Raw genomic sequence first — 25,129 nt, forward strand, 5'->3', positions numbered from 1 at the left:
TAATAGCTAAGTGAACGTGCCCTAGCAGCTAAATTCAGTTCATTTCTTTAGTATAGAGAACGCAGTGTTAGCATATACGTTGTAAGACGAGAGGTTATAGTCGCTGTCAGCTTTACTGGGATAGAGGTTTGGGACATTGCTTTAACCTAGCGTGTTCACAACGAAGCTGTTTTAGAGAAGCGCTTATGTAGTATGTGTTTACCGACTGTTCATCTTGCTGAGTAGTCTACCTTGGTGTTGGTGCTAGAATGAAACCAGTCCCCCGCCGCCCAGGGCCTCCATCATGGCACGGCACAGGTGTTCTTTCCTTCTTAGTATATCTGTAGATGTTCTCTTGGTTCTCAGGTCTTCATATGTAAAACTAAGGCAACTATAAGATTCTCATATGGGACACTTTCAAAAGCCTTATTATCTGAGTTTGTGTATTAGTTAGAGGGAAACAACCTTGAGCAGCATAATTATCTTGGATATGGAACAGTAAGTTGAAAACGACCACAGTGAAAAGCAGAGGAAGCCCTGTATCCATTGCTGGTGGACTGCCTCACTCCCCTCCATCCTGTGTCCAGCTTCAACCACAGAACTGTTTAAGGATCATTTATACTGTGCACAAAACAGTTTTGCTAGAAAATCTGTGGTGTCTCACACAGTTCTCTGAAATCCAGATTCCTTTGCTTGGTCTTCAAGAGTTCCCTTTTCTTCCAATTTCTCACCATCGGCCTTTAGACACACCTTTGCCCACCGGGATATGCATCATCCATTCTTTCTGCTAGCTCATTTCCCTTCTTTCTTGTAAAATGCAATATAAATGTAAAACTCCAATAGTCTGTCTTATGCCACTTTTACTGTTCTTTTTTGGCATCCCTTCAACCATTAGTCAGTCATACACACACACACACACATATGATATTTAAAATTTAATCTGTGACTCGTGGGGGTTTGCACTTATCCTCCCCCATTTTTTTCTGTTGTGTTTGTTTTGCATAGAGAAGTCCATTGCACTCAGATGGCGGCCATGCCCAGACCCTTTTCTGAGGGAACTTGCTATTCCTATCGACTTTACCAAAGAAATGCAGCCTTTGAGTTTAGGTCACCATGCTTAGTGACTATTAAACACTGCCATCATAATCACTATTAATTGGACTAGGCATGGGTGACTGACCCAAATGTAGTCAGTCTTGGGTGGATTAGTGTCATGTGGGGCTCAGCATTAAAGCTTTGCCCACTGAATAGTAGGGGACTAAATCAATGAGATCCTCTCTTAGAAGGAAGTTTGGATTGAGACCGTAGGGAGGAGCAGTGCTTAGGAGGGGTAGTCCTACAGAGTGCCACCCAGAGAGACAGTCACAAAAGCTCAGAGTGACTTTAAGGCTTCATAAACACAGGTCCATAAAGTTTGAATTGTAGGCAGACTTTTGTCTATGTGCACATTTATCTTGAAGAGAGTCCTTGGGTTTCTTTCATGTGGTTTTCAAAGGGATCTGTGAATCAACAGATATCAAGATGAGAGGGCAGTGACATTAGGGGGAGCAGAAGCAGAGTCAGCAAATAGCAGATAAAAACACAGATTGGGGCCTCATGCTGCTGAGGGGATGTGATAACCTCTTTTTAGACTTGCTTGCCAGTTCTTGAATTATGACCTGTTATCCATGAGGCCTTCATCTGGTCTCGATCTCCTCCTCTTCATGGACAGCCTGCCATCCTCTGGAGCCTGACCCCACATGGGTAATATTTCTGCCCTCAGTTTCTAATGTACCTCCCTAAAATGTTGTGTTCCCCTACACCATTACCAGCCACTTACTGGATCACCTGAGTGAATTTTTTTCTTGTCTCCCAGCAGCATAGGTGCTCTAGGGAGGCCAACAGTCGTGCCGTGTCCTTGGGTGCTCAGTATTGTGGTCAGTATGAGGGTGTGTCCACATAAATAAAGCACTTGCCCACCCAAGTTTGAGATGGAGAGTAAGAAGGNNAAGAGCTGGTAAATTATTCTGCATAATAGGCCTAGATAAAACGCATGTCAGGAATAGTTTTTATTTATTTTTTATTTATTTTTAAATAATTTTTATTTTGTTATATTAGTCACCATACAGTACATCCCCAGTTTTCGATGCAATGTTCCATGAGAAATAGTTTTTAATCTGTCAGTGAAACATTTTATCCTGTTTCGGAGATGATGTCATTATGATTATGATGGGGAGTTCAGATGAGTAGTTATTAACCATTTTTGTGCCTGGGCTCCATGTAGTATTTAATGAGATATATTCTACATTTTAAAAATTTGACTTAAAAGTTAATGTGAGGGGCGCCTGGGTGGCACAGCGGTTAAGCGTCTGCCTTCGACTCAGGGCATGATCCCGGTGTTATGGGATCGAGCCCCACGTCAGGCTCCTCCGCTATGAGCCTGCTTCTTCCTCTCCCACTCCCCCTGCTTGTGTTCCCTCTCTCGCTGGCTGTCTCTATCTCTGTCAAATAAATAAAGAAAATCTTAAAAAAAAAAAAAAGTTAATGTGAGCAGGGACGCCTGGGTGGCTCAGTCTGTTAAGCATCTGCCTTCGGCTCAGGTCACGATCCCAGGGTCCTGGGATCGAGTCCCGCATTGGGCTCCTTGCTCACTGGGGAGCCTGCTTCTCCCTCTACTTGCCACTCCCCCTGCTTGTATGTGCTTGCTGTCTCTCTGACAAATAAATAAATAAATAAAATCTTTATAAAAAATTAATGTGAGCAGATAGTAGAGAATACTCTATTATCTGAAGTTTTAAAATACTGAAACAGATTACTGAGGTTGAGAATTTTTTCCCCTGAGAATCTTGAAAAACAAAATGATGACAGATTTTTGTTGTTGCCAAAGATAATAGGACCTTGACTACTCAGAGACAGAGGGCCATCTGGACTCTTCTGCCTAACTCTATGAAAACTGAGACCAAGGTGACGCTAATGAGTTTATAGTTTTTCCTAGGCTATGTAATAGTTGCTTTTCTAACCTGGAACTACCAAGTTTGACTTAATTTGAACAGTAATTTTTACAAGGGTGTATTTCTGCTTACTGTATGTGTGGCTAAGCCAGGCAAAGTTTTTTGAACTTGCTTTTCAAACTGAATTATGGTGAAGGATTGAAGCGGGGGTGGGTGGAGGGGGGAAGGCATTGGTGTAGTAAATCAAACAGAAGCCAATGTGTGTTTTTCTGTTTGGTTTTCACTAGGGAACAAAATAAGTTGAAATAAATGAAAATTGAAAATGCATATCTTATTTACAAACTTATCAGGTGCATTTCTTTGAATTTTGAGGTGGAAAAGGTTTCAAAGTGCTGCAAGACCGCCTTGGTGAGCCAGGTAATAAGAAGTACTAGGGGGAGACTCAAAAAAATAGGGGCCTTCTTTTTGGGGATCCATTTTTCCCTTCTTTGTTATCGTTTATAGATTTTCTCTTACCTTTTAATTTTCTTCCCATTTATTTTGGGTGAACTGAGGAAAACTTACAAAGGACATCCTGGGGGTGCTTGTGTGCCTCTGGTATTATCGTGGAGTCACGTAGACTGTAGTCTCATACTTTAGTTGAGGATTTGGAATTAGGCTCATGGAAGGGAAATTTCTGCCTTCTCTGTTTTCAAGGTTCTGTATTCTAGTACAGGCCCGTGTAGTTACCTTGCTCTTGGCTCACAAAGGAAAACATGAGAATGATAAAAGTTTTTCATATTTTTGGATATAGAATCCTAGAAAGAAAGATCTAGGGAGATGCTCAGTATTTTTATTGCTTTAATTCAGATTAAATCAAATTAATTCCTAAAGACTTTGTAAAATTCTTGGTTGGAGACAGCATAGTAGAATTGGTGAGTCTTAGATGAGAGTCTGGCAAGCACTTTTACTTTTTTTTTTTTTTTTTTTTTGAGCATGACGTGAATGCACAGTTTTGTTAATTCAGCTCTGCTTTGGACACTTTGCCACTTCCAGATGTGGCCCAAGGCCCTCAGCTAGTAAGTATTCTAAGACCAGAGGGCTCAGTTCCGTATTATTACAATTAATAGTCAAATAGTAAAATTTGTTTTTATTTAGCTATTTATTTGGAAAAATTTTCTAACTTCCAGAAAAGGTACAAGAATAAAAATGATACAGAGAGGGGCACCTGGGTGGCTTAGTCGGTTGACCATCCAGCTCCTGATTTCTTCTTCTTCTTTTTTTTTTTTTAAGATTTTATTTATTTATTTGGCAGAGAGAGACAGCCAGCGAGAGAGGGAACACAAGCAGGGGGAGTGGGAGAGGAAGAAGCAGGCTCCCAGTGGAGGAGCCTGATGGCCCAGAACGCCAGGATCACACCCTGAGCCGAAGGCAGACGCTTAACGACTGCGCCACCCAGGTGCCCCTAGCTCCTGATTTCTGCTCAGGTCATGATCTCAGGGTTGTGAGCCCCTTGTGTCGGCTCCACACTCAGCAGGGAGTTTGCTTAAGATTCTTTCTCCCTCTGCCCCTCCTCTCACTTTCAAGCACACACAGGCATAGGCACACGCTCTCTCTACTCTTTCTCTCTCTCATAAATAAATAAAATCTTTTAAAAAATGATACAACGAATACCTGTATATCCTTCTCTCAGATTCACTTACTGGTAACGTTTTACTCCATCTGCTAGCCTGTTGCCCCCCCCCGCCATGTACACATAGATGCATGAATGTGTGTGGTTATACGCTTACATGTACATAACATAATGCATGTTATTTTTTTTTTTTTTACTTGAAAGTAAGTTGACTATATTGTGTGATTCTTTAAAAAACCTTGCTGACTATGTGCCAGGTGCATTTGATAAAAAAGTGTATAATTAGACAGGTAATTCACAGCAGTCCCAGACACAGGTGTTATCGTTTTCACCATTTTATAGATGAGAAGCTTGGGGCCCAGAGGGCGCAAGGGCAGACGGCTATTAATGGTGGAGAACTGGCATGCAGGTAGACACAGGCTAAAGCCGTGCGTGCCTGTGCTGTGCTACGCTGCTTCCCTAGTAGCAAACTTCCGATGTGAAGACTTGTGTAGGTTTTAAAAGCGCTCTGAGTCATCACTGGCCATGTAAGTCTGTATCTCAGCTCCTCTAAGACGTGCATTTTTTTTTCATTTTACAGTCTCAGGTGTTTGTCTTACAGTGTGGATGGTGACATAGTTGTTATTATATACTTGTGTGTGCAGACTTGGTTATTTTTGGTGGTGTGTTTGAACACTGTTTCAGTGGTGGCCACTGGGGTGTGTGTGTGTATGTGTGTGTCTCGTCTGTGTCTCCCACTTCCCACCTGAAAGGGAAAATGATATTCTGGATTAGCAGCTCCAAGGGCGAAGGGGCCCTTGCATTTTATTTAATATTGTAGACTAGCGTGAAGTCCAGACATGCTAAACTTTCACAAGTGAAATATATAGATATTTCTGGAAAGATATTTCAGATCTCCTTACTGTTGGAATTTGTTCTCACTTCTGGGGTTGTGAGAATTATAAAGGTGACCGAATGGAGTAGCTTGTGCCGTTCCAGCTCACCTTCCTTGAAATGATTATTTCCTGCTTCCTTCTATTTGTTGTTCCCCCATTCTATTCTTACTCTTTTCTTTCTTTTTTTTCTAATTTTAAAAATAATTCCTCTTGGAAAGGGAATAAAGGGAATATTAAAAATAAAAATTGCCTGCAGTACTCTCACCCAGAGCTAATAACTGTTGACATTTTGCTGTATTTCCTTAGGCTTTAGTAAATATGCATGTGGTTTTTTTCCCCTCGTGGTTAGTAGATGATATATACAATTTTCTTTTCCACCTTTTTCCCCACTAGTAGTTTCCTGTTCTCCTTATATTTTTTGTTTACCCTGGTTTTAAGTGACTGTAAATGTTATAATAATGTGCCATAATTTATGGAGCTACTCACTGTACACTTAGGTTCATTCCACTTTTTTGTTACAGATAATACATGGCAAATGTCTTTTTGCGTATCTCCTTTTGAGACATTATCACAGAATTAGTTCTGCACATTCATGCTAAATGTAAGGAATCCATTCATATTGTGTCTATTCATTTGGGAAATTTTCTTCCATGGAGAGTGGAAGAATGTCGTATACCAGAAGCTGCTTAAAATTAGACTCGTAAACATACACAGGAATATAATAAAGAATACTTCGTTTCAGAAAGAATAAGCCAGTTGATTTTCTGTTCTAATTTTTCTGTTTCTCTCAAACTTTTACATTAAGAATTCACTGGACTTGATTGCCTTTAGTTCTTTTTATAAATTGATAAAGATGTAAGTTAATTTCCCCGTTGCCACCGTTCCCTGGATCTATTTAGGTGCTGGTATGTTTTGTACTACCTTTTAGGGGTCAGCAGTCCTGATCTCTTGTGGCTATTTTAATTTCAAGTTGAAGTGCTACAGGTGACTTTTGTTCTTCCGTACTTCCCAGCCTTAGTTTGCAAGTTCTCAGGAGGATTGTAAGAAAAATGGAATAACTCGGTGATGTCAGCCCTCTTTGTAATAAGGCAAATAAAAGTTATTTTTTAAAATTTATTTCTCTTAAGGGGACAGTCTGGCAGAACAAATGAGGAATACATCAAACAGTATGAAAATAGATCATTGTCTTTTGCCATTTTTGTTCTTTTTTTCCCTCTTTAGGTTTATTTCCTCTCAGGCCATCTAGAGTGCAACAGTGCTCTGTCCTGACGATTCCAGTTTTTCCTTACAACCCCTGAGTAGGGTCACTGAATCTTCTGCAGATGCACCTTTTCAGCTGTCACCCTCAGCCCACGGAACCTAAGAACACTGTAACTGTGTGGAGAGGTCAGGGTTGTGCCTTGGTTTCATAGCCCTGGCTCTGGCTTGCTTCTCCCTGCCCAGTGCCTTGAATCTGTTATTTATGTGTTCATTTTATCCATTGATGCCTTCCGTTCCCTTCATAAAACTTAACAGTGAAGCCCAAGGCAGTCTCATGTTCATGGCTGGTAGACTGCACTTTAGTATATATACATGCATGTCTATTTTCTTCCATTTTTTATAGCAATTTTACTTGTTATTGAAATGGTATAATTTACTTAAATATTAAGTAAACTGGTGAATGTTGTTTTAAAAAGTAGTTATTTGCAATAAACTTAATTTGAATGCTTTAGATAGACTCAAAGATGAATAATAAATCATTGCCAAATTAGCCATGGATGAGATAACTAAGAGTTTGGGGTAAAAAAAAATGCATACATATCTGGAAAGGTTCTACTCTTCCCTGAGTATCTAAGTTCTCACTGTATTTTTTTTTAAGATTTTATTTGTTTATTTGAGAGAGAGAAAGAGAGCACGAGCATAGGGAGGAGCATAGGGAGAGGGACAAGCAGGCTCTGTGCTGAGCCTGACACAGGGCTCGATCTCATGATCCTGAGATCATGACCTGAGCTGAAATCAAGAGTCAGATGCTTAACTGACTGAGCCAGTCACCCCAGTCTGCACTGTATTTTAAAGAAACACTAACTGAAAGTCACAGTGATGCATCCTCAAAGGAAGGGCTTGGTCCTAAATCAAAGAATGAGTGATACATGCAGTAAAATGTAGAAGGTATGCATGTTTGTACACATCTTCACATATACACACTGTAAGGGCATTTTCAGTTAATTCACCACTAGTCTTGTTCAGTTTGGATAAGGCGGCTTTTGCTATAAATTATTCTGTAATATTTATAGTTGAAGATACTCAAGCCAATTGTAATTAAATAGGTCTAACCAGTAGGTATTGCCGTAGAGTTCACAAGCCTTCAGTCTTGGCCTATGAGTAAGATTGGAGAGTAGTTGAATGTGGCTTTGTGCTTGGATACTTCCACAGTTGCCATTTAAGTGTTAAATCAAAACCATATTAATTTACCTCACTCTTCTAGTCTTCCTAGATCCTGGAGTCTTGCTGTTAAACCCCAGCCTACGTCGGTGTGTCTGTTACTTGAGTTGGGTCCTGCTGTTATTGTCTACTTGCTTGGGCTGCTTTTAGTTTCTGGAACGGTCTTTAACTGACTTGCTCAGGTTAATCTCTGTAGTTTCTGTATCTGGCCATCCATAGTCTGGACTCTTTGTCACAGGGCAGACCGTGGTTCTGACAGCACCTTTTGAAAGTCACTATTTTATATGTTTAATTTTGGAAACATGGGAATGTTTTCTCTTTCATATACCCATAACCCTTCACTATAGGTTTTCTTTTAAGATGCCTTTTTATTGAGGCATACTGCACATGCAGAAAAGTGCACAAAAGTATAGCACCCCATGAATATCACAAGATAAACATCCCCATGGGTCCTTATTGTCTACTGGAAATTGAAATTTCTGTCTCTGGTATTTATTCTATAAAGGGCCAGATAGTAAATATTTTAGGTTTACAGACCATATGGTCTGCCTTTGTAGCAAAAGCAGCCATAGAAAATACATAAACAAATGGGCATGGCTGGCTGTGCTCTAGTAAAACTTTATTTATGGACACTGAAAGTCGGATGTCATATAATTTTCATCTGTCATAAATTATTATTTTTCTTTTAATTTATTTTCAACCATTAAAAATGTAAAAAGCCATTCTTAGGTTGTGGGCCGTATGTCAACGAGCAGCAGGCCAGTTTGGGCCCATGGCCATGGTTTGCTGACCCCTGCTTTACAGTATGCACTCACCTACTTTTGTTTTACGGCCCTGCTGATCCAGTGTATGTGACTCTGAATTAACTTCACTGTCGTCTTCATCATCTAGCACATAATAACCATCCTCCCGCAATCACAAAGCCCAATCACTAGGCCCATTTGCAATGTGAAGTTCAATGATAAAATTACCCTGGTGTCTCTAGAATGCGTATTACCAACTTGGGATACAAATTTTAAAATGGGTTTTTACCTGCATAGATTTAAACTTATACTACACGAAGTAATAACCATGAGTTACTCCATGGTGATTTATAGACTAAACTTCTGTAATGGTGATTGTTTGGTTACTTTTGTGTACTTTTTTTTAAAGTTAGTTTTTCAGATATTTAATAGTTTTTAAATGATTCTGAGTTTAAGAGATTATACAGTATAGTTTATCAGTCATGAAATACTTCTGTTGTGAGTCCTTTTTAGTATTGTTGAAAACCATTTATTGTCACTCACGTGGTGGTATCTCGGAAGAAACAAATATTTAATTCAGGCCTCATTTCCTAGACCCACTTTGAATGAGGCACTTGGAGGATCTTCAGTGAGTAAATCACTCTACTGGTCCTGATGAGGTAGGTCCTGTGTGCAACGAGGTTTTTGACAAACACTTGTAAAACTATCCTGCCAGTTCAGATGTGGTTTATTCTAGAAGAAAGGGGCAGAACACTGTGGGAGTGTACACAGATGCGTGATAGAGAGAAGTATGTATTGAGTCTGATTCCCTCCTGCCAAATTTTGAAAATTTCCAACCTACCAAAAAGTTGAAAGAATAGTACAGTAAACATCCATCTACCTTTACCTAGAGCCACCAGTTATCAACATCTTGCCACATTTATCTCATTATATGTATACATATGTAATTTTCTGTATGTGTGTATTTTTTCTGCTAAACGATTTTAAAGTTAGTTTCAGAGATCATGACATTTCATCCTCAGCATTTCAACATGGATCTTCTAAGAACAAGGGTACTCTTGTATTTAACTATATACCATGGTCATGCTCAAGAAATTGAATAGTCTTACAATAATACAATCAAATATGGAATTAATATTCAAATTTAGTTATCCCAGTAAGACCCTTTATTTTTTTTCCCTCAATCAAGGATCTTATCAAAGGTTATAGATTTCATTTAGTTTTATGGGTTTTTTTAAGAATCATTTAATCTAGAACTATAACTGCTTTTTTTTCTTTCACAACATTGACATTTTTGAAGAGTTCAGTGTCTCATAATTTGAATTTGTGATTATTGTTCATAATTTTCTTCAGATAAAACTTTATAGTCAGAATACTACCGAGGTGATGCAGTGTCAGTCTCAGGACATCACAAGTCCACAGAGCTGCTTTTTCCCCTTTGCAGTTTGTGAGTAATCTGTGGGGTCTTACAGACTGTGAATATCCTGTTCCCCCAAACTTTTACCCAGGGATAGAATCTTTTTCTTTTTCACAATTTCTTATGAACAGTAGGATTTTAAAAACATATTCCAAAATTCCAGTTTTTTACAAACATTTAAAATTTATTTACTCATTTTCTTAATGAAATACTGCTGAAAGTTGGACTATAAATATATTCCCTTATAGAATTTAAACATTAATTACCATTTCATCAGGAGAAGGCGGAGTTAAGATCAAGTTTCCAAAGACAAAAGAGCTGAGTTCACATCTTGTACAAACTAAGTCTCAGTGTCTCTACTGTAAAATGGGAATACTAATCACTATTCCTTATGGGATGGTTGTGAGGGTTAATGAGGTAGTATGTGTAGGGCAGTTGGTGTAGTGCCCAGCTCATGGTAACCACTCAGTAAGTACTAGGTTATTATTATGATTTTTAGGAATAGGAACATTATTTCATTATATATGTAGACACAATCTTTACGGAAAATTAGTGACTTCTGGTTATAGAGAGAAAAAATTAAACATTTGTTAATTTAGTTGTTTTACTCAAATTTGATCTGAAAATATAATTAGTTTCCTTTTTGTTCCCAGTGCATTTGATTTATTTTAGCTTTTAGACATTTTTCTTACGCATTTCAGTTAAAGGTAGATATTTTACTAGAAGTGCTTGGGAAAGCTTACCTTTAATTCTGTCTTGTGTGATTCTTTGCAGTCATCTTGTAAGTGCTTCATAGTGTTATTACGGGAAGGAGGCTCAGAGACTGTACTGTACCCCAAGACTAAAGTTAAATAATTGGATGAAAGCTTTAGTGATAGCTTTTCAAATCTGTAGCTCAAAAACACACAGTGAAGTTTGAGGATAGTAAAAACTCCTTTAATAAACAATCTGTGTGAGGATGAAATGAAGTCAGCAAGTGTTATCACTAACTACTAGGATTATATCGGAAGCTCTCAGGGGCCAACTGAAATTGACGCCCGTTGACCAAAATATGGTCAATTTGAGCATCAGAAAGGATCACTGCAGTGGAGTGAAACACGTTAAATATCTTTAGATCTGGGAGCTCTTATGATACAGAAGAATCATTGCTAAAGTTTGTGCTGTGTCCCACGTTGTATTACCCAGATGCTGCATCACCAGAAGCCGACAGCCCATCTGTAAATCGATAGCTTCCAAACATCCTCAGTGCTTCACACGTCGAGGCTCAAAACCGTACAGATACCGCAATTTCAGAACCTGCCTCATAGTAACTTGTCAAAACTATACTTCCCCACATCTGGAAGTTGTAGATTTCAGCTTTAATTTTATTTATACTATTTCCAGGAAGTTCTGACATGGTAAACTGACAAGATAATTATGCTGTTTTGATTTCACCAAACTGTTATTGATAGAAAGGTGATGATTGGCTCCTTAAAATTTTAGGTTATTGTATTTTTCGTGTAAAGTGAAAGATGTTATTAAAAAAGAATTTTAATGGTTTAGCCATTGAACACATTTCCCTTTATATGCATATATTTTTAAATTGAGTTCTAAGTAACACTTTCAGACGATACATAAAAATATGAAAAAATCTTAGCACATCATAAAGATTTTTTGTGTTTGGTGCATATATGGTTTTGTAATGGGCTAAAAAATGGATAAAATTATAAAATCCACAGGGACATCAATGATTACTGTGATCCTGGGGAGCTATATAACTAAATTTTATTCTAACAACATGGTTGAGTTTGGACCAATATGGTATTTTAGGCTGAATGTCTTAGAAGAAATGAAGAAGTCAGGGTTCTCAAGTTGTCACCCGAGATTATTTGGTGTTTGTAACAGAAGAAATTATTCACAGTAATTTATCTAAAATTCTGTGACTGGACTTGATTTGCTCACCCTTTGAAAAACTGTTTCAGTTAAAAGTGATTGTGTTCACCATAATTATAGAACCGATCTTTTAGAAAAGGAAGAAATATTGACCAGATACGTTTTGAGCTTGCTGAAATATGGGCACTTCATAAAGCTGTGATGTGAACCTTCTACCAAGTCCTTCCTTGCAGAGACACAGAATACTGATGACATCCGAGGGAATAGGATGTAAATTCTACCAGGACTCCTACTGCTACAGTTGAGAGGGGAAAGGTTATCCTTAAACTTGAAGCATTTAAGTCATTTGTGATGAATTTTCCATCAGGCAGAAAAAAAGGAATGATTACCAAAGATCACACCCTTGGGATAAATATGAGGTTATAGCTAACTTCTTATTTCCCTCAGGGGTGTAATTAAACAGACTTTTACGATTAAGGTTTTCAGGCATTGAAAAATGTTTACTGGAAAAAAATAATAGCTTCAGTTAGAGACATGATCAATCAGATATGGTTTCCTGACTTTATTAAAGCTGTGTATTTGTCATGAACTGCTTCTAGCGTCTGTTTGACTCAGAGCATAGCAACTTAAAAAAGAATGTTGAAAAATAAAGCCAGTTATGTATTTCTAATGGGTCTAGATCCTAAATGATTCTGATTAGGCAAATTTTCATAAACGGGAACATAGGACGTTGCTGACACACTTTAGGTGTTCATACTTAGGTCTGGTTTTAGCTTGGGAATTTTAACAGAAAATACTAAGATTGAGCTTCTGATCTTGGCTTCACCAGTAACTGGCCTTAAGTCACTTAACTTTTCTGTCCCCCTTCCCTTTTTAAATATTAAAATGAAACTGGATACTAACTAGGGAGGTCTACAGCCCTTCTAGTTTTAAAATTATCTGATTGGGGGCGCCTGGGTGGCTCAGTCAGTTAAGTGTCTGACTTCAGCTCATGTCATGATCCCGGAGTCCTGGGATCGAGCCTGGAGTCGGGCTCCCTGATGATCAGGGACTCTACTTCTCCCTGTGCCCCTCCCCCTGCTTGTGTTCTCCCTCTCTCTCTCAAATGAATAAATAAAATCTTAAAAAAATAATAAAATTATGATTGTCTATTTTAAGAAATACAATTAGACACATTCAGTTTAATTGAATAAATATTCAATAAGTATTTATTGAAAACTCAGTCCATACAAGAACTTCTGCCTAGGCACAAGGAATGCAAAGAAATGATGTACTCCCAGCTCTCTGGAAACTCCCAAGTTGAGATTGGGGAAGGGAGTGTGGGGGGTTGCAGAAGAGAGAAACAGCATGTAAACAGACAACTCTAATAGATTTTATTAAGTTCTAGAAAAGACTTCCGTAGAAACCCAGATATCCACTAAAAACACCAACCCTGAGTCTCCCAATCTAAATTAGGTCTCCCTATTGTACTGTCTGATGTGCTTTTTCTTCATAGCATTTACCACACTTTGTAATGATACATAAATTCTGTATGATACTTTTCTTAAAGCCTCCTCCCTTTCTAGACTGGAACGTCCCTGAGAACTGAAACTGGTGAGTTATTATTCACCATGGTGTTCCCAGGACCCTAGCATAGAGTCTGGCAGACAGTAGGCATTTAGTAATTACCCGTTGACTTGCAGGAAAGAGTGCCCGGGAGGATTGTGCCTGAGGATGAGAGCAGCTGGTGGTGAGGGAAGCAGAGTCCCAGGAGAGCTTGGGAGACGTAGAGGCAGCATTTAGGTCCACAGGCGGCATTTAGATCCAAGTGAGTAGTCAGCCTGGTGCCTAGATGTGAGTGCCCTGGGTTGAGAGCGCCTGGGAAAGAGAGTAGGCTCACAGCAGGTCTTGTGCTGCACACTCAGGGCGTGCCATGTGTCTACACTGGCACGAGAAGTCCGGGAGTCTAGACACATGGTGGATGCAGACTAACAAACTTGGGAGTATAGTGTGATTATTTGCAAACGTATATAGGTTCTGTTGTCACTAGTAAAATCCAAATTCATTTAAAAGCATTCATGAATTTGTACTGCTTTTCATCTTACGTAATTTCTCATCAACTGTAGCTAAAATCACAGCAGTATCTTATAAAGGCCTATGTTTTGTTTTGTTCTGTTTTACTTAAAAAGGGATTATCCTACTTTACTGTAGATATTGGAGAGCCAGTAAGGGGTTTTAAGTGAAGCGTTGACAACAGAGCGTTCTCTCTGTTGGCAGTAGGAGGATGGATGGATTCAGTGCAGAACGTGCAGTCCGCCCGTTGCTGTGGTCCAGGTGAGGACTACCCTCCTCGGAAAGGGCAGAGCCAGTGACTCTCCCTGCCGCGTCTGCAGCAATAGCCTCAAACCTGACCAAGCAGACACCTAGCCTGATACTTCTTCCTCGTACGGGGAAGTCCAGATTTAATATACACACACACATATATTTATATGAATATCTAATCTTTAACAGAAAGTAAAGCAGCTTTGGGTTTTACTTTTTCATTTTCTCTTATTTTCTTTGTCTTCATCTTTCATTCTCTTTTTTCCTTCATCCTTTTCAACTTATGACCCTTCAGTTTAAAATTAAATTTGGGCTGTAAGTTGACTCCCCGAATCTTTTCTTCACAAGCTTTCTTTGTATTTTCTAGAAGAAAAAAGATTAACCCAGGGTTTCCAAAATAAAAGCAAAGATTGTGATTAAAACTGAATTAGAATCTTTATTCTCTGTTATTTGCTAATAGTAAAATAAATAGCCCAGTCTTAAGGAAGCTTTAAAGTAAGTCCCAGAGCCTTTGCCAACCCTTGGATTTTAATTAAAGAAACACAGAATACCATCACTTTCTGTTTGTCAGTGGAAAAAATATGTATTTTTAAATTTTCAAAGCTTAGCCTAGCAGCACATGGAGTACATCTGTTGGCTTTCAGAATTTGGGGAACACAAATGGATTCAGATGTTTAGGCCCTTTGTCTTCACTGGTCTCTGCTCACCTCGCCAACTGAGTGTGGCACAATCCAAACACAGTTTCTGAAAACAGAGCAGCTAGAGTTACTTCTCAAGCACTCTCTTGGGGACTGATAAAGTCAATCTCTGTTTATGTAATGAAATCAGGGAGCAAGGGGTCTGCTGTAGTACTTTGTGGATGGGATTGCATTGGTGTTGTCTTTCAGGGAAAAGACTGGATTTAATAAGCCCTTGTTCTTACTTGCTTTCTCTGGAGCTACAGCCCACTCTAATGGATTATTCTGAACTATTTTTGTTTATGTAGTGTTTGAGCTTCTCTTTAAGCAATTGGTTTTAATAAAATCAATAGGTTTATCGTAGAAAAGTGGGATACTGATATCAACTTTACCTGATAAAAAGACTCAAAATGTCTGGTAAATCTTTCTTCTTTGTTCAGTGCTACTGGGGTTTACTCTGTGTGTGTGTGTGTGTGCGTGTGTATTTAAATAATATTGTCTTTTTAGTGTTCTTACATTTTAATTTAACTTAAACTTTTAAAATAAACTCTGCTGGTTTATCCTCTCCTCAAATACTCGTGAAATCCTTCGTATTTTTCAAAATATTTATAAAGTATTCTTGAGAGTGAAATCTCATAAAGATCTTTGCTTCAGGACCAGAGTTCAAAGGAAAGTCCGTTTGGTTTTAATTTGAAAACTGTAAAAACAAAATACCCTCAAAATGGCAGGGTGTGAATTGGTAACTTCAATTTTATTGCAATCTGCCAAGCCCATCCCCAGATGTTTCCAATTAAAAGCCAAGAATGCAACTTGGGTGAATATCATATGAAAGCATTTCTTTACTTTTCTCTGATTCTTTTTCCTGAGAAAAGTAAGTCTCAAATCCTTTAACTTTAATTAAAGAAATAACTTCTCATTTGCATGTTATTTACACTCATACAAAGACAAATGTTATATTCAAAGAGAATTCTTATATGTCAGATTTGCAAACATTTGTAGTCCTGAATGCGAATGAGTTCATATATGTCTTCTTATAAAGGCCAGGAAAAAAAAGGCTTTTAAATGATGTTGGAGCCCTTTAGTAAAATCATGTATTTCTGGATTTGCTATAATCAAAGAATAGACCTTTTAATACTGTGCATTTATTTAGAAAGGGGTGGTTAGTAATCTTTTATTTTTGATCAGTTGTACATTCAGCTGTAAGAAATGCTTCTGTAGGATCTAAGAAGATGTAATAACATAAAAGAAAAACCAGAATGTAATTTTGAAATTGTCGATTTCATAGTATTTCTCCAGATAATACCAAATTACAGTAGGGTCCATTCATGAACTTGAAAGTTACTTCGAATATGTCATTCTATATTAAGAAGAAAGATAAATGCTGGTAATAAATTTGAATTTATGGAAACTGGCATTTGTAGAGAGAAAAGATGGAGTTAGTCTTTAACCTAACATTTTGAATGTAAAGCTGAAGAGACATTTATTTTTGGAGTGTCCACAAACCACAGACATAGGACCACATATTAATCGGTGGGGCTGAAACGGTCATTTTCCATTTCATTTCCTATTTGGTAAAATTATGACGGACATGTATTTGGGAACTCAGGAGGGAGACAGCCATGTAGGTCTTGGATCTGTTTGCGCACTTGGTAACTAACTGCCTAACCTTTTTTCCAAACATGGAAACATGCTACTCAGACTTTGACACACTACAGAAGGGACCTCTTCTGAGGAGTCCCCAGAGAAAGCTGATTGTCTCATCCTTGTGTTTGACCACCAGCTTGTTTATAGTCCTTGTTGTTCTTCCAGGTATCACAGCCATGTTGTGCCCACCCCCCTGCATTTACCCCTGGCTACGAAAGTTACTGGAGCACATGGCCTCCCTTTTCCCCCAGCGGGTCACAAGTGCTCCGTGAGGCTCACTCCATCCTTTCATCCTTGATGATGAGCAGTCTGTGCATATTGAACTGAGTTGTGATTTGGGAACTTACTTTGAAAATCTTTTTAAAAATTGTGAGTATTTTAAAATTTAGGTGTAGAAAGAGCATGGGAATCAGGAGTCTAGTTCTGAGTTCATTACCAGAACCGTTACATTAGATCACTACTGTTACATGATCTTACTGTTTCATCTGCATGGTAGAAATAATGTCTGTTTTCACACCTTTGTCATTTATTCTGAGATTGAGCTACTGTGTGGTGCAGAATCATCATGAAGACTATGTTGTTGTTGTTTTTAAGATTTTATTTATTTATTCATTTATTTATTTGAGAGAGAGAGAGAGAGCACAGCAGGGGGAGGGGGAAGAGGCAGAGGGAGCAGCAGACTCCCTGCAGAGTGGGGAGCCCGAGGTGGGGCTTGATCCCAGGACCCCGGGATCATGACCTAAGCCACAGTCAGATGCTTAACCAGCTGAGCCACCCAGGCGCCCCATGAAGACTATGTTCCTAAATGCTGGGAGAGCTTATTGTCCTTGTTCTTGTCATCACCAAAGTGACACGGATGAACTCTGAATAGATGAGGAGGCCTTTTCTCAAGTCGTGTTCCCCCTCCTTTTCTAAAATGAAACTTAATATGAAAAGCTATGCATTTCTTTAAAAGAAGGTGTATGCCAGTGAGATAAGGAAAGGAATATTTTCAGCTTTGAGGGGAAAAAAACTAAATTGACATGAACTAGTTGTTTCTAACCTTGAGTATGAGAACCCCCTTTTTAATTTCAGTAACTCTTCTGGATCACTGGATCGTGCTCACGTACTTTGAGTCTTCAGTGATAATTCACGGCATTCCTGAGGGTTGGGCACTGTGTCTGTGCAGTGGAAATGCGGTGGGGCCGCATAATAACTACAAGTTCAGCAGACACACGTTGCTCCCTGTGTGCCGTGTTCATGTGCAGGACGAGCGGATGAAAGTGACCTCCCCTGTGTTTAGAGAGGGAAGTGGCTGAGGCGTGGGCCCAACAGCCTGCATCCACTGTTTGCTCATCCAGCAAGGATGTACTGAGTGGGTTTTGGGATATGTCAGTGAACAAATCAGACTAAAAACTCCTGACCCTGTGTTCTAGCAGGGAGTTTCCTGTAGATCTAATAAGTAAATTAACAAGAGTGTTAGAAGGTGGCAAGTCCTGTGGAAGAAAAACAGTAGGGGGGGATAGGTGGACTTCATTGAGGTGACATTTGTGCAAAAACTTACAGTCACAGGAATATCTGGAAGACCAGAAGAGAAAACAGAAACCCTGAGGCGGGAGCAGACTTGATGTGTTTGAGGAGCAACAAGGAAGCCAGTGTGGCCAGAGTGGGAAGAGGGAGGAGGGAAAAAGTCCTGGAAGACAAGCCAGAAAGGTAACATGGGCCACCTCACTAGGGCCTTGTAGGCTGTGTTTTGGCTTTGGGTTTTACTCTGCCTCTAATAGCAAGTGTGGCAATGTAAACAAATACTTTATTTTATTTTAATTAATTAATTTGAGAGAGAGAGAGCACAAGCAGAGGAAGAGGGAGAAGCAGACTCCCCACTGATCGGGGAGCCAGACGTAGGGCTTGATCTCAGGACCCTGGGATCATGACCTGAGCCGAAGGCAGATAGTTAACCAGCTGAGCCACCCAGGTGCCCCCAAATGCTCCATTTTAAAATGGATTGCCAGTAGATGAAATGGTTGCCAGGGGCTTGTGGGGAGGGGGCATGGGAAGTGACTGCTAATGGGTACGGGTTTGTTTTTTTTTAAATGATAAAACTGTTATGGAATTAGGGAGTCGCATTAATTGGATAACCTTGCAAAATATACAAGACACAATGGAATTGTATACTTTAAAAAGGTGAAGTTTATGGTATATGAATTGCATCTCAAAAAAAAAATACAAAAAAAAGATAGATTGTGGGGGGCTGGCTAGAACCATTTTTTACCTTTTTCTCCATCACTTAGTGTTGTTTTTGCCTTCAAAGATCCAGGTTTCTAACTAGTTACACCTTAACTTAAGGGAAAGATTCTTAGTGTTGTTGGCTCTGTTTTCATTAGGAGTAAAGAATGTTGATCTATTTTAAAGTATCCTTGTTGAAATTGTTAATGATTGTGAAATCAGTTTTTTCCAGATATTTACCCTTTTTATATGCACTTTATATACCTGTGTCACTTTTATTTGGTAAGAAATGAAAGCACTTTAAACCTCTGATTATCAAAATGAATGTAATTTTTAGGTTGAAGTTTGATGAATAGTTTTTGCTAAACTGAGCTAATCTCCATATAGTTTATTTTGTGATTCTTTTATAGGATGGAAAATTAGATCAATATGATAATGTTCTTCAAATTATGGTCTAAAGCATGCAAGTGAATGGAATGCCTGTTCATTCCATTGACCAAAAACCAAAATTGTATGATCTCCTCTTCCAGAAGCAGCAGTTATTTTTAATAGAAATAGAGCAGGAAATGTATTTAGCTAGTTTTTTTTCCCCTACTGTTTTAGATTTAACTTTGGAATTTCCTTGAATTTCAGTCTATGACAACCTAGTAAAGTTGATGGAAATAACCAAATTTTAATTTTTTCTCTTTTTTTCTTGGGGGTGTAATTATAATTTGGGTTTTACAAGTAGTCTAAGTGGTTTTCTTTAAACAAAATGAAATCAGAATAAAATCATTGAATTGAATACCGAATACCGCTGAGCACTCTGAGAAAACATTCACTCTTCCCTGACAACTGAAAATATAGAGGCACTTAGTTTTTTTGTTTTTCCTCTTGTTTTTCAGTCCAAAACGGTTTGTAAACAGCTACAGAACTTATAACAGTTGGTGAAGCCATAGATCACAGAGGTTGCTGAACTTATTTCCCTTTGAGGACTTTGAATGGAGTGGTTATCCCTCCCCAGAAACATGTAATTAGTAACGAGGAATAGGCACTCCCTCTTCTAATTTGGGGCTTTTTAGAAGCTCGCTTTTACCTTTTCCAGGCTTCTCAATCTTGAACTGCATCATCGTCCCCCGGAGCCTCCGCTCTTGAAATAGGTGCCTTTGCTTGGTGACATTTCTTGGGGTGCTGTCCTTGTTGGATGGTGGTTTTGAGATGGTGTGTGGTGAGTCTGGAGCTCATCTTCTAAAACTGTAGGTCCAGTTGCAAGAACCTCGCTCAAAAAATTTTTGAGATAAGCCCTGTCAGACCAATTACATTTTCAAAATTTGGAGTACTTGGAAACTCTGTGGTAACTCTGATTTTCTTATTTACAAAGAGTCAACACCCTAGGAAAGAATTAATCTGCTTTTACCTCATTGTTCCAGTATGAATGAACGTTCTTAGAGGTTGATTAAATATTTTTTCTTCTGACTACAGGCAAGTATGTCCAAATCCTTAAGTAATTACATTCTTAACACAGACATTTCTCATTTTCTTACATTGGCTGCAAAGGCAGGGTGGATTTCAAGCCCCTGCGTTTTTCATTTGTGTGGTGGCAACTTTAAATTGAGCTGTGAGCACTTTGGTCTCTTAACGCTCAACCAGCTAATGTTAGAAATGTTAGAAAGCATAACATTTCAGAGTGGTTTATTTCATAAAACCCTTTGTATTCTTTGGTGGCTTGAGAGAATATTTGATATGAAGCACTGAGATAAGCCTGTAGTTTGGAGAAAAATAATGTTTTCACCTAATCTTCAGAACTTGATTTCAGATGATGAGCAGAAGTTAAAGTGTATACATTTGTGACTTTTCAGTGAAATAAATGAAGCATACTTAAAGAGTTAAAAAAAAATCTCCCACCCACTGTTATGAACAAGTATTACCTAAAAAGAATGTTGTGAAAATTTAGGAACTTAGAACCCACTTTACACAATTATACTTGCTGTATCCTTTTTTTTTTTTTTTTTTTTAAAGAGTGGTACTGAGTTGAGGGGGAAGTGGAGGGGCAGAGGGAGAGAGAATCTCAAGCAGGCTCCACACCCAGCACATGAGCCCAATGCGGAGCTCGATGTCACGACCCTGAGATCATGACCTGAGCAGAAATCAGGAGTCAGACGCTTAACCCACTGAGCCACCCAGGTGCTCCCTTGCTACGTTCTTATGTTCGCTTCCTCTTTGTCCAGGTCTGTCACTGCCAGTAGATTGTGAGCTATCTAGAGGCATGCATTTATTTGGTCATCGTTTTATTCTCACCATCTAGTGTCTGTCACATAGGGAGGATTTATTTCCTGTTCCGTGACTGAATGTTTTTGAATGTCAGCGTCATTGTTAAATCCAGGCACTGGGTTCAGGTGTAGTGGATGAATCTGCATAGCTACGTGGAATTTGTCTGTTTTAACCTTTAAAGACTTCTAAGGTGATGCCTGACTGCCTCCCCCTCCCCACTGCCCTGCCCCCCAATATTTGATATGTGCATCTTAACCAATCGTCATTCAGTTCTACCTTAAATTAGAAAATGGTGTCATTTGTATGTTTTGGGTTGTGTGTTTTTTTTTTTTTTAGCTTAAGATGATACATGTATTTTCTTTTTACTAACATTCTTGGGATACTCTGATTTTATGTCCTGCCATCACAGTAGACAAAATACACCATAACATTTTTATTACTCTTTCCTTGTTCATAATGGTAACGTTTTTGTGTTAAGTACAGAATTTTATTTTTTTTGTTTTATTTTATTTTTTTAAGATTTTATTTAAGTAATCTTCTACACCCATCATGGGGCTTGAACTCACAACTCACAAGAATTGCACACTGAGCCAGCCAGGTACCCCCTAAGTACAGAATTTTAGAAAAATTAAGCAGAAAGAGCCAGAAAATTCTGCAAATGAAGAGCAATGATAGGGGGATGGTTAGATCTACTGGATATTAAAATATAATATCAAGCTTTAATAGTTAAAACCATGTGGCACTGGCACATGGATAGGTCAGTATATCAAAATAAATAGGAAGTGCTGAAAGAGATCTAATTGTATATGGAAATTCGGTAAGTTATCAGAAAGATATTTTTAAATCAGCGGGGGAAACAACGGTCCTAAAATGATATTGAGGCCACTTGGTAAACATCTGAAAGAAATTAGGTTAGATCCTTTTCTTATACCTTATACCAAAATAAATTCCAGATGAAGCATAAATGTAAATGTAAAATTATGAAGCCATAAAAGTACTAGAAAAAAACATGTGAATGTTTCTATAATATCTGAGTGATGGTGACTTTTAAAAATCATATTGCAAAACTCAGACACCATTTTTAAAAATGATGAATTTGACCATTTATCAGATTTCCACCTGGTGAAAGAAAATGGCATAGTCAAAAGACCATAAAATAGGAAAGTAAAACATACTTTGCAAACTAAGGATGAATTTCCTTAATATATAAAGAGTTTTTCAAATAATAAGACCAGAAATCTAACGACAGAATGGGCCAACATTATGGGAAAGGAAATATAAATTGCTTTAAACGTATGGAAAGCTTTGTGATGCAAATTAAAACCACAATGACATGCCGTTTCTCAGATTGGCAGAGATTGAACGTTTTGATTGTGTGCTGTGTTGGTAAGGATGTGGGGAAAGGAACACTTGTGTCCATATGTTGCTAATGGAAATGTATAATGGCACAACTTCTATGGAAAATAGCTTTGTGCTGTAAAACATAAAAACCCTGACACGCGTCAATTCCAATTCAAGGAATTTATCCTAGGCATATTCACAAATGATAAATGTCCAAGAATGTATTTTCCCGAATGGTTATACCATTTTAAACCCTCAGTATCCATGTTCTACATAGTCCAAATCCTTGCCAGAACTTGTTATTCAGTCTTTTTAATGTTAGCCATTCTGGTGGGTGTGCAGTGATATGTTATGGCTTTAATTTGCATTTCTGGTAACTGATACTGAATATATTTTCAGGTGTTTATTAGTCATTCATGTATATTTAGTGCCTTTTTTTAAAAATGCATTTTTTATTCTTGAGTTGTTAAGTTTTTTTGTGTGTTTTGGATACAAATCTGTTTTCCAGTATATGTTCTGTTAATATTTCCTCTTAGTCTTTGGCTTGCTATTTATTTTCTTAATAATTTTTTGAAAACAGTATATAAATTTCATGAAGCCCAGTTCATCAGTTGTTTGTTGTTGTTTTTTTGTTATGGTTAATGCTTTTTTGTGCACTAAGAAATCTTTGTATACTCCAAGGTGAAGAAAATGTACTTCGTTTTTTCTCTGTAGAAGTTTTATATCTTTAGCTTTTATCCTTAGCTTTTTCCCCCTCATCAGATTTCAGAATGGTCTATAACCAAAACGAAAATAAAGGAGATTTAGACCCATTGTTTTAGACCTCTAGTTTTTCACATTTGTCAACATGGTCAGTGTCACATCATGTTGCTGCTTTCCACCAGTAAAACAATTTTTTTGAATTAATGGAGAGAATGACGTTGCTTTTGATAAGATAGATATCATTGAATATCAGGCTTTATTGCACCTACTGATTATGAAATCATCACTAAAGAATCCTGTGTTAGGAATTTTCATCTTGGATGAGTACGTGGACCACTTGGAGCCGCTCCTTACAGATGGCCTTTCCTGCTCCAGGGCCACGAGGCGTCAGCAATGCCACGAACAGTCTGGGAAGCTCGGGGTCAGGCACCTGAGTTCTAGTCTCCCTCCTGTCATGCTTTCTCTCTTAGCCAGCAAGAATTCCCATTTCATCTAGGGTATAGCCTGAAACATGAATTTCGAGGCCTGATGGAATCTGTCCTAACTTACCTTTCCGTTTCTGCAGCGTCCTGCTATTTCCGGTTCCTTGGGGTGATCTCATACCAGGCCCCACTCTGCGTCCTTGTTTATCCAGTTCCCTTCATCTAGATTGTTCTCATTCCTTTTCGTCCTGCCCTAGACTTAACTCCAGTCCTCTGTTAAATCCCCAATAAAACTCCGCATCGCCCTTGACCTCTCTCCCAGCCTCTCCAGCAGGAGCTGGTTCGCATACACTTTCTTCATGTACGCTCTCCCCCGATTGCTTGTGGACTTCTGGATTCCTCGAGTGCTGGGAGGGTTTGGTGTTCCTTGTATATCTGAGTGAGGCTTCATATAGTGACCTGCACATAGCAGGCAGGTTACAGAGTGCCTGTCTGATAAAGAGGTATGTAAGAGTGCTGGGTCCGTTAACGGCAGTATTCTTCGTAAAGGGTTTTGTGCTAGATTGGGTTTTTCAAACTCTGAGGTTGTGACCCACTTGCTGTTTGTAAAAGCAGTATTTATGGTTCAAGAGCATCATTAAAAAAAGAAATGGAGTAGGATAGGAAATAAAAGATTACATAACATGGGTAAGCATACTATAGTAAAAGGTTTGTTTCTAGTTCTGTATTTGCATATATGTTTGCTAGGTTATGATGTAAAGTATATTTCTTACTATGGGTTGTACTAAAGAGTTGGAAAACACTACTGGATTTTAACCTCCGTAATGAATTTTGAATTTCAAAATTTTAGAGAAGAGATATTTGGAATTTTAATTGACTTTGATGCTTCTGAAAATTGTCACTGAATAGTATATAGTCTTTGTTTTAGATTTGGTGTACATAATTGGGTTATAAATATATAAATCATTTTTGCTAACATGGCATTTTTGAAGAAACTTGAGAGGATTATTATCATAGAAGTTTCCCTAAAATTTATGTAATGTTTTTTAAACTTCTCTTAATTTACATTTTACCAGTTTAGATTATTCATGAAAGTTTCTTGACAAAAGAGTATTTTTTAATACATTAGCATGGAATGAGTATTATCAACTGAGTCTACAAATGAAAACATCCTGAAATCCCATTTTGGGAAAGAAGTTTGCTCCAGATGTAAATTGTAATTCTGTCATACATGAAAAGACATTTCATTTTGATTTCAAAACTGGGTATTCTTTGCAATCAGCTCAGCAAGAATCATATATTAAGTATTTCTTCAAAAAGAAAGTAGAAACTCGAATCTTCCGTCAATACAGGCATCACAAAGAGTGATGCATTACTTTTAGAGAGCTTTTGAGTCAAATGTGCATTCTTGAAATGGGGAAGCAGTTCCCAGAGTCGCTTAATATTTACAGGAAAGCTGTTTCTGGTTGACTGTTTAAATTGGTGATTAAAACCTTTCCTGGAACTCCGGAGCCTTTCAACCAGGAAGTTCCTGTGTTTTTAATGCCAGTGGCTTTTTTCCCTTCTCTTTAGGGTCAGTATAGACCTTCTGACTTGTTGTGTCCTGAGACGTATGTTTGGGTGCCCATTGAGCAGTGCCTGTCTTCACTTGAGAACTCCAAGTACTGTCGTTTCAACCAGGACCCAGAAGCAGGTAGGTTCGGAGCAGAGCTCTGCCAGAAATCGCTGGCAGTGTTTC

The 25,129-nt window shown here is 38.3% G+C and overlaps 1 protein-coding gene across 9 annotated transcripts in view; it reads left to right on the forward strand.

The window, feature by feature from the left end:
• ATE1 (arginyltransferase 1) overlaps window positions 1-25,129 on the forward strand; it is a 162,624-nt gene that overhangs the window by 89,420 nt on the left and 48,075 nt on the right. For all 9 annotated transcript variants that reach the window (XR_005833250.1, XM_040624524.1, XM_040624525.1 and 6 more), the window contains one exon: window positions 24,964-25,084. Coding sequence is in view for 8 of the 9 variants with exons in the window: in XM_040624524.1 (XP_040480458.1) it covers window positions 24,964-25,084 (121 nt within the window). In the remaining variant the exon portion in view is untranslated. The remainder of the gene's footprint in view (window positions 1-24,963; window positions 25,085-25,129) is intronic.

The sequence above is a fragment of the Ursus maritimus genome, unplaced genomic scaffold, assembly GCF_017311325.1.
Source record: "Ursus maritimus isolate PB19 unplaced genomic scaffold, ASM1731132v1 scaffold_7, whole genome shotgun sequence".
Classification (NCBI taxonomy): domain Eukaryota; kingdom Metazoa; phylum Chordata; class Mammalia; order Carnivora; family Ursidae; genus Ursus; species Ursus maritimus.